At 37.3% G+C, this 11,141-nt stretch overlaps 1 protein-coding gene across 1 annotated transcript; it reads right to left on the minus strand.

The window, feature by feature from the left end:
• On the minus strand, positions 359–4,322 carry LOC109841295 (S-adenosylmethionine decarboxylase proenzyme-like). Its single transcript, XM_020410218.1, has 3 exons — positions 4,084–4,322; positions 2,045–2,199; positions 359–1,948 (listed from the first exon to the last, which is right to left on the minus strand). The coding sequence occupies exon 3, from the start codon at positions 1,771–1,773 to the stop codon at positions 661–663; it is 1,113 nt and encodes a 370-aa protein (XP_020265807.1). The 5' UTR covers positions 1,774–1,948; positions 2,045–2,199; positions 4,084–4,322; the 3' UTR covers positions 359–660.

Raw genomic sequence — 11,141 nt, forward strand, 5'->3', positions numbered from 1 at the left:
TCGAAGGAAAATTCTGAAAGAGTCCCACTAAGGGCACACCCTTAACCACACTCCTAACCACACCCCCACACTCTATATAATGCTAGTGGGCCATGCATGATATTTTTAAAAAAATATCATGCATAACCCCCTATCACTATAGAAATTATGGGGGTGTGGTTGAGGATGTGCCCCTAACATTATTTATTCTGAAAAGGCCATAGTTGATAATCTCAATCACCATCATAACAATTTTAAGAGCAAACTCTCAGAAATGACGTGATATTCCCAGCACGGATGCCCTCTACCTCCACTATTTCTCATAAACTGGCAAGTAAACAGGAGCAGTAATCAACATCACACAACATGCAAGCAAATATCCGCAAACAACATCCAGGATTTTCACTTAACACAGGTTTTTTGGGTCCTTGTAGCACAAACATCACTTGCTACAGAGCTCTTATTACATAATCCGGTTCGACACGAGATTCGACACAAGACAAACAGAAGAAGCTTCAGGCCACACCACAAGCCTTTTTATTCAGACTCTGCCTCGTTCTGCAAATCTCAGACACAAACACACCATAGACGCTAAAACAAACTGGCTTTGCTGCTCCAATAGCCAAAAACTAACACGAGAGAACCGACACAAACCTTAAATAAAGCTTAGAAACCATCATCTCAGAATCCTCCCTTCTCCTTCAAATCCTTCTCCTTATCCTCTTCAGACTCCTCTCCATCCCAGCAGTGAAGGGTGGACCTCGGAGAACCCACCATTGCCACCGATTGAGAGAAGCTCTGATAAATCAGCAGACCACCACCAGCAAGCTCTTGCTCAACTGTATCAATACTCTTGTATCCATCCACGTTGACGCTTTTGCCCCAGGGGCCCGCTAACCCACGACCACCAAAGATGGTCACAGCAACAGAGAAGTCAGTGGGCCCAAAGCAGTCGAGGACCCTCTCAATCAAAGCGCCAAAATCTAGCTTCATGGGGTCAAATCCCATGGCCTCGTAGCTTGCATAGCTGAACCCTTCCTCCGGAGTGACATGGATGGTTGACTCAGCCGGTCCACAGATTGCATTCATAGAATACCCACAAGGCTCGAACTCAAAATCGCATATTTCCATTTCAGGAATAATGTTCGAGATTCCAGCTAGCTCAGTCATCTTCATGGTCTGAGATAACTCCGGGTTGCTCTTGAAGAAGACCGATGCCTTCTCGGTGTTGAGTCCAGTCATGCACATTTCGAGAGTCAACATTGGAAGCTCAGGCTTATTGGTGGCATAATAAATGTGCCAGTTTCGGTTTGGTGATGCTGGATCTCCAATGACATAGGCATTTCCACCAGATGAAAGCTTGCCGAAGAATTGGTCAAGGGTGGAAACCTCCTCTGAGAAGCTACGGTGAGGAGAAGGCTGAGCTCCTGGGAAGATGAAGGTGCCACGAGAGTACTTAGCAGACATAAGCGTAAGTGAGATCTCAGACGCGAGTTCGAGGATCCTTGGAATTGACATGAGGAGCTTTGTAGTGCCACAGGTCTTAAGGATTATCTTGTATGGGTAAACGAAAAGGCTCGACTCAGAGAGGACATAGGAGTCAAAGTCCTTGTTTGAGAGCTGGGAAACGATGGTGCAAAAGGCAAGATCCAAGATTGAATCGATTTGTGCACGAGAAAGAGCGCGAAGGCCAAGACCGTGTGGGTCTACAAAGAGGGGGGCCTCGGAGAATGTGATTTCTAGGCGCTTCTCAAAGCCCTCAAACCCGATTGGAGAGGTATTCATGATTGTCATTGGTTGGAAAGAGAGAGAACAGAGAGAAACAAGGGGAGGGATTGAGAGATTGGTTTGGTTATTAGAAAGCAGCTAGCCAGAAAGTAAATTATTGACAGAATTCAGAATGGAAATACTAGACACCCTAAACTACTGAGGTCGAACAGTAGGGCTATCAAGACGGCTTCCTGACGCACTGCACCAATAAAAACAGTCACAGTTAAAACATGTAAACAAAAAAAGAAGAAATAGAACTACTAAAGTTCAGTTCACATTGTTTTTTATTTCTTACGTTGGAGTAAGCAGCAGATCTGAACTTCTTGATTCCTCCGTTTGGTCGAACGTCTTCAATGCTGTAGCCTAGGGGAGCTTCGTATTGCATGGAACTACTACTACTACTAGACTTCTTCTTGCCACCTTTAGACTCCATTAAAACATTCACAAATCCTGCAATAACAAAAGAACGGGCGAAACAAGAGTTACTTGTGCTGTTTATTTAGAACATATACTAACTGGTAGTAAAAGTAGAACCATAATAACAGACAAGTAAATGTCAAGGAAAAGCAAAAAACAATTGGTCGTAAAACCATTTAAACCTTATAAAGAATAGAGTTATCCCAGTTAGGTTTAACGATACAGAAATCACCACCTATTAATCACTCCACGAGGCTTCTAGTCATGACAACAAACATCAGAATAATAATTCTAGTAAAATAGCACATATATGTTGTGCTCACAAGTACAGTGCAAATTAATTTGCAGTGTACACATTAAAAATCTATTTGCACTCAAGAAAGTGGAAAAAAACATATTCTTTATCAGAAATGTGGTTGTACACTCATCATGGGCAGGCAAGATCGTCTATATACAAAACAATTATTTTCAACTTTTAAGAATTTGTAGATAGGAACAGTGATCATAATTGATGAGAAGATCGTTTAACTAACATAAGCCAGCTATACAAATTTTATGAAAAATGTTGAATGAAGCTGGTAAGTTAAGTAGCATATAAAACAGGGCAAAAGATTGCATATGAGACAGGTAATGGGGTTGAACAAATTACTGCAAACACTATTAACCTTATGAAGGAATAACTAGCATAAAACATTTATACAGATTTTATGAAAATGATAAATGAAGCCGGTAAATTTAGTAGCATGTATAAAGGCCAAAAGATGGCATGGGTGATGAGAAAACGGGTTGAACAAATTACTGCAGATACTAGTAACATTATGGAGGAATAAGCGAATGATTGGTAAAATAGATAACAAAAGGATTAAAATTATTGTAAAGTTTTAAGATAAAAAAGGAACATAACAGAAGATAAGGCTAAGACTTGGAATCAAGGGTTGATGAGTGGTCATCTACACAAACTTTGAATCATCAATTTTAATAATAAGATGTGATAGTTTTTAATAAACAATGAGATGAACGATTTTAAAAACAGGTAAGTATCAAATGCAGGTAAAAAATCACCTTGACTACAGCCTATGAAGTCAGATGACAAGAAAAGCATTCATGTAGAATATGCAAATAAAAAATTATAATTTAAGGGATGATTTTAAGGTAAGTATCAAATGCAGGTAAAAAATCACCTTGACTACAGCCTATGAAGTCAGATGACGAGAAAAGCATTCAAGTATAAAAATTTATAATTTAAGGGATGATTTTAAGGTAAACCGAAGTATCTAACTCTAATCATTCTGTTAGATCTGACAATCTAGCTACAAATAAGAAGTAAATGGACACCACAGCAATTTGAAGTTGCCAAAAAAAGTTTCTTTCAAATAACATTCCATAAAGTGAATTAAGAAAAAAAGAAACTCATATTGTGATCACCATACAAGCATACAGAATTATATCAGAAATCAATAACATAGGTAGTTTATCCCATCAGACCTTAAAAAGTGAATAAAACAACTAAAGAGAGCATAAAGTAAATAGAACAAATTTTACCATATTTTCTGATCTATGGAAAATCAATACCGTCGTACTCTTTAAAACGTGAAACAACCATATGCCTCCCATTAAAAAGTAAACATTATAAAAGACAAAACTTTATGGTAAATTAACCAAACATATAAACAAAATAAGCCCAAATAAACAGAACAAAATAGATAGATATGAACCGTTCACAACCATAAAGCCCTATTATTATTAATCTTCTAAAATTCCCAATTATTTCACAGCAGAATCATACAGATCGCTAACAATTCGGATTTAATATGCACATCGTGAACTCCGTCAATAGATGAAAAAAGAACAGATTTTTTCATCAAAGGAACAGAACCCTAACCTAATGAACAAAAAAAAATCGAGAAGAAAACTCACAATCAATGAATTTGAGCAGGGAGCAAGAATCCGAACCCTTCTCCTCCTCGGCGGATCAAAGGGCGAAATAGAGAAGAAGAATCGGGTGGGGGGAACAGCTACAAGGACCAAAAGGAAACCCTAAAGATCGATCGATCGATGGATGGATGGAATTGAGGGACTCGATTTGGGGGGCTTTAAATAGGCAATCAAAAAAAATTTAGGGTTAGAAAAGGATACACGGGGTTTGATGACAAGCGGCGCTCCTATCTTTGCTATTTATAGACGGCTCTCTCTCGACCACGCTGCTTGGGAATCTAGGTTTTCTTTATGGGTTATTTAACTATTAGTCCCTCGCATATTTGATAGTTGTGTAGGAGTCCCTCAAATCTTTAAGGGCCTTGAGATTCGTTCCCTTAATGACGAAAATACCCTCACCTTATTTTCTCCCGAAGCACTCCTACGTTCAGAAAATCATCGGCTCAGGGGTAGTTTTGTCATGGAGTGCCAAATTGCAAGATCTCTTAAGATTCGTCGTACGTTATGCAAAGTAAAAAAGGCTGGTGAAGCCTGCCCATTTCTTGTGGACTCAAATTCATACGGCCCAGGGATTGAGCCCGGGGCCGAGCGATGCGTTGAGGTTTCGACACGTGATGATGACTCAGCAGCTTATGCAAAATTAGTAGTTGAGAGTTTCATAATATGAGGAGAGAGAGAGTCTCGTTCTAATCAGCATATAATTCGCATTTTTGACGCATTAATTTTATAATTAACCTTTAGCTATGTATCACTTGAGTTATAGTTGAAAACATACAAAGATGCGCAAGTGTCGTTCGCTCAATTGAACCTTGTTGTTGGTAAATTTGATTGGAGCAATTAATTTGGAATAATCTACAAGAAAGGGGATCTAATTGCAATTTTAATGTTTTATGTACTAATCTTTGAGAAAATACTCTAAAAATAATATTAAATTATTTATTTAATAATATAATACTAAATAAATATTGTAATTCATAATTTATATGATATTATTAAAATAATTACGACTATTTGTGTGATTCGAAGTTTATTCTATTTATTTTATTGCTTATTGAATTATAGTACAATTCTTAATAGTATTAAGTAATATATTATTCTATTTATACTATTATTTTAATTATTTTTTATAATTCATAAATAATAATTTAATTGGTTACTACTAATAATTGTTGCACTTATTTAATAAATTATTTTATTTTATTAATTTAAACAATTGATTGTTATAATATTATTGATAATTATAATTAGGAAGCCGAGGAGGCGCATAATTAATAAGTGTTTATATCTATTTGATGAAAGATTAATTAGAGATAATAACATTGCAAGAATATATCAAAATTTGAGAGGACAAAAAAAAAATTAAAAGTCTTTAACACCCAATCCTCCTTTTATGGTAGCATAGACATATTCAGCTAAAATTCGCTCTAGAAAATATATTATTAATAAAGTCAACGAGTTGGTAGATCAGTTAAAAAAACAAAACCGCTTGAGCGTACTTACTCTAAAAATATATGAATCTGAATAGAGATTAATAGGTGTCCTATGTCAAGAAGGGGATTTTTGTCCTTGACACCTATGTGACACAATCCCCACCAGCTCACACACTCTCTCCTATTTTATGAGGATGATGGAGATTGTGCCACATAGCCGTCAATAAGGGAAATCTCATGCAATTTGTTCAGTGATGCGCAAATAACAAGCTAGCAAGGGACAGCCTGTGGACAACTTTGAGCCTATCCTTTGATTTCTCAGCTGAGACCGTGTTATTAACAGAGCGACATTTAAATTTTGTATTTGTTATCAATTGACGAAGGGGTACGGGACTCTCACGTAAAGAATATGTGGTCAGCTGAGGCGGGTGAAGGAAGCGTGTCCATTTCTTGTGGACTCAAATTCATACCGCCCGGGGATTGAGCTCGGTGCCGAGCGATGGGTTCAGATTTCGACACGTGATGGTGACTCAGCAGCTCATGCAAAATGAGCAGTTGAGAGTTTCGTAATATGAGGATCAACATTTAATTCACATTTTTGACGCATTAAATCTATAATAACTAACCTTTAGATATATTGCACTTGAGTTATAGTTGAAAAATTCGCTCGTTTGAACCTTGGTGTTGGTAATTTTGATTGGAGCGATTAGTTTGGAATAATCTAAACTTCAGTGTTTTTATGAACATGCGGGAGTAACTTTAAAATACTAAAGATCTAAGGACTAATATGTAAAAACTTAAATTTCGATAATCCGAGGAGTTAAACGATAGAAGTATAGAATTCGCAGTGATGCCCATCAAAAACAACATAAAAAATTTTAAAATTTTTTTGTCAATGATGTGTCCAGAAATCTCTTTGGACAAATATCACCATGCTTAGGGCGCGTTTGGGTGAAGGTTTTGACCTCTGGTCTTGGACAGAAAGCCTGTCAAAACTAACGTTTTGACAGGCTTTCTTGTTTTTTTTTTCAACCAAACGGGCTCTTACTGCTTTAATAAACAAGTGTGGACAAATAAACTGGCGACATGCGTTTAAGAGGGTTGCACGGGTAAATTAACAAAACATTAATATTTCTTTTTGATAGTTAGATGGATACATAAATGAGGAAGAAAATGGGACAGATTAAAGAGACTTGCGTACCTAGATTGTCAACAAAGAGAAGAAAGGAAAGAAGCATTATAATTAAAAAAAAACTGTGAATTGTGGAAGGATCAAGATCATAATCACTTCAGAAGCCAAGAATGAAAGCGAAGTTGGAATCAAATCCCAAGCATCTATCTATCCACGCAACAAAAGAGAGATTGATCCAACGAAGACACGTTCAAAGTGAATTGCAATATCTTATGGGGGTTTTTTTATAAAATATTCCAAAACTATCTTATTGTGTGCCGTAAAGTAACAAAAGAGAGATTCCGCTCAAACATAGAAAAGACCCCTTTTTTTATTTCTTTCCGCGCGCATAGGTCTAAATGTCTAATTGCTCGACATTAAGAATATATTCTTATTATCACACGGAAACTTAATTCTTAAGAAAACACCAATAGTTTTTAATGGAATTTTGAAATGCAGATTTCTTTAAGAAAAAACCCACCCTTAAATATGATCTACACTTGGACAGACGGTAAACATATTGTTTAACAATCGAAATCGTTTTTTTATTTCTAGACGGTTAGGCTCCGTTTGGCAAAGGGTTAAGCAAGAGGGGTTAAAGAGAAGGATTAATGTACTTAGTCCATTCGATAATCTGAAGCACTAAATTATTTACCCGTTAAATAAGTTTTATTTTAGCCCTTGTGATCGGTTTTAGTGTTTGGGAATAACAATGATTTTAACTATTTTCTTTATAATTAGACGGGTTAAGTCTTAATCCTTCTGAATAGGAGTATTATTAAACCCCTCATTTTGATGAGTTAACTCATATGAATCCCTCTAGAGGGGTTAGTTTAACCCTTCTATATTTTTTATGTTTGGCAAATTATAGAGGGTTAACTCACTTTAACCATTGTATAGATAAACAACAAATCAACTTTTATAAATAAGAGTAACATCAAATAGAGCCAAAATAACAAACAAAAAAAAAGAAAGAAAATGAAAGAGAGAAAGTTGTGAGCGGTATAGAATTTTTCTATTATTTTAAAATAATAATTATGTTGCTTTTCAGCTCCGTCTTTGTAGGAAATTCTTAGCAACACCTCCAAGCTTTTTGACTTGTTTCGTATAAAACCATTTTAATTCAAGATAAAGGTTATTCCCACTTCGGGCAACTTGCCAATTCTCTATACTTAATCAAATCTTTGAGCAATCTAACCCTCACCTTTTTTTTAGTGCAAAAGAAAAAGATTCGTGGGAAGCAAATATTAGACGCGAAGGGCTGCGGTAAGCTCACCGTTGGTAAAGCGAAGACGCCCCCATGTTCTCTACATTGAGCGCGGGTCCGCTGGCTTCAGGTCCGCCTCGCATCGAGAATGTTGGATCCGGTCCTCCGCCTGTCTTTTTATAGCCCCAGAACAACAGGGGGAAAAAAATTTAAATATTTGTTTCCTTTCTGGAAGTAGGGATTTTGTGTTGGATATGCATATTTAATAGTTTTTTTTTTAATTTTTTTTAAATATATGGTGAAAATATACTTAGACATATGCATATCAAGTATCAGGACCTACTCAGTTATTGCATCTAATTATAAAAAATTGTTGTAGAGTTCAAAGACGGTATAAGTGTACACATGATGGATTGAACTCGAGTTCTTTAATTATTATGTGCTCGGTTATAACTTATAAGTGTAGAACGCGAGTCTGATATGATCGCCTGAATTGTTTATGTCGTATTTCTCTGAATTTTTCTTCGTATTTCGAGATCACGGAGGATTTTCTCTCTTAAGAATTGTGCTAGCCAATCAGAGTAGAGGATGGTATATATAGTTAATGGCATAGTCAGCTGATTGTAGAATTTAAGTTTTAACCACAGTCGTTTGTCGTTCCTTTTAATCTCCAAATTCTACCACGTTTATCACTTTCTTGATCTATTGAAGGCTACCTATCATTGAAAAAGATAGATAAAAGAGAGGGTTCTAGGATTTTGATTAAAGAGAGATCATATTGAAGGATTTGACCCTTGGAGCCTCAAAAAACCCTTTCTCGTCGCATACAACATCTTCGAATTATTTTAACGAGGAGAGTTGCCCTTCTAATGATCATCTACATAGTCCATCATCGTGCTACACTTATATCCATCTAAGAACAATTTGTTTATCAAATGGGTTGTAAGATCTTTCATATTTTTTTTGTGCTTAGTTATGTTTGATTGGTTGTGTTTTAAACTTATTTTTACGGTGCACTCAAGTCGATATTAATTAAGGATCGGAACTAGCTAGGGCCAGGTATTTACTCATTATGGAGAGTTAGATTAGACAACTGGTTTCGTGTAGATTCCAGGGTGCGGTCTTTCTAAGCCTAGTGAATCGATTTGTTATTCAGGAGAACTCTTGATATAGTGAGAAAGACTCTTCGTGAAAAAGAAGAGAGGACCTAGAATTGTTAAACATACCACTATAAAATCTTGTATGTCCTTTGTTTGTTATTGTTAGAATTAATATAAAACTATAATTCTCGACCCTCACCAAAACTTTAGAGTTTTGGTGTAATGGTTAGAAGAGCTAAATTTAAGATGATATCAGAGCAACCTAGGTGCAAATCACACCGGTCACGAATTTTAAGCGGATTTCCTAAAAATTAACACCGCTGCGTGAGTCCAGGTTTTAGCACATAAAAAAGGGAGTTCAACCTGCGGGGGCATGTTAGAATTAATATAAAACTATAATCCTCAACCCTCACCATAACTTCGAAGTTCTTGTTTAATGGTTAGAGGAGCTAAATTTAAGAGTTATTATTTATGGTTTATAATTTTTATTCACTTTTATTTTATCTATGACGTTGTATATTCTGTGTTTTTAGCGAAAAATGATGGTAACTCTATTCATCTCCCCTCTAGGTTTGCATCTTGGATCTAACACATACAATCGCCAAATTGTAGATAAACCCCTTGTATTTCTATTGTTGCAGATAGGGCTTGTAATTTTCAAAAAAATAAAGAAATAAAAGGAAAGTAAAATATAAAAAAACAAAAACAAAACATATTACGCTTCGTACAAAGTAACATATGAGCTTCATTAGCGGATTTGCTTACTATGAACTTGCTTAGTGATCTTTACCTCATTGTTAAGCAGCAATCATCCCCTTTAAATGTTGCGCGCAGCGGAAATTTCGGCAGAGTTTCTGGTGCACAATAAGAGAGAAAGATCGATAAGAATTCTTGTTTCTCAAAGGGAACAAGAATCTGAAACCTAATATCCCATTAAAGTGGGATATTTGCTCTTCCTCTCGTCAGCTCTAGGACTGCGCGTCGAGGGATCCTAAAAACTATTACAATGGCCACAAACTCAAACAATCAATTTTTACGTGGTTCGGCAAACAGCCTACGTCCACGGGGCAAGGAGGGGGGAATCTACTATTAGAGAGGAGAATACAAATGGGGTTTACAATCTCTCAAATCTAAACCCTCACACAATTATCTCTCTCTCACACAAATACTCTCACAAAAGCTACACAAATCCCTATTCTTCTCCTTTTTTTTCTTTGCTGTGTTTTCTCCAAGAAACAAAGCCTGCCGAAAAAAAAAAGAATTCACCTTTCTCTGTAGCCGCAACCCAAGCCCTCTATGCACCAAACCCTAGGGAACAAATCTCAGCTCTATATATAGCTAAGATGTGAATTAATAATCGGGTGGGCCTGGCTATCAAATCTCACGCGGAAACGATTCACGTGGTTGCGTGCTTGGCTTGGCTTCGTCCGTGTGCTTGCCTGGGGCCTGCTCACGTGCTTCAACTAATCACAATTCTCCACCTCGGCGAAGTTTCTACCAAAACTGAGCCGACACCAAAGCATCCAAATGTCCCACTTGTTGTGACCAGTACGAACTCAATCCACAATAAGTCGAGAACCCGAACGAGAGTCCAAACAATCTCACCCCCATCAACTAATCCAAATCGGCTGCATCTGAAAGTCTGCCTACGTATCCTCTTGCCCAAGGAATCAAGCCGAACGTAGTTCACCCAAATGGCCGCGAACGACCTCAATCCAATAGAAGAGTTCGCAACCCTTCTCCAATATCATCAACTCTGCGGCTGATAGCACCTCCAATGACCTCAAACACCTCCACCTGAGGTGAACCAATGGCCATATCAAAACCATGTCTGCCAGCTGCACTCGATTCAAAACCCAACTCATCATCTGCATCCGAATCCAAATGACTTCCACGCTGTGTCACCTCAGCTGGAATCCCAACCAATGCAGAATGATCTGGAGTAATCTTTACCCAATGTGGAGTAGCACCACTCTCCACCCGCTGCGATACCTCTAAGGTCTGTCCAAAACTCTCCACCTGCTGAGAGTCAAATAGCAACGAAGTGTCTCGAAATACCGTGAGCTCGGCTCTAATACAGAAATAGGTCCATCTTGTACCTCCCACCAGAATGGAGTACCTTCACCTTTCTG

This window comes from Asparagus officinalis, chromosome 5 (genome assembly GCF_001876935.1).
Source record: "Asparagus officinalis chromosome 5, Aspof.V1, whole genome shotgun sequence".
Lineage (NCBI taxonomy): Eukaryota > Viridiplantae > Streptophyta > Magnoliopsida > Asparagales > Asparagaceae > Asparagus > Asparagus officinalis.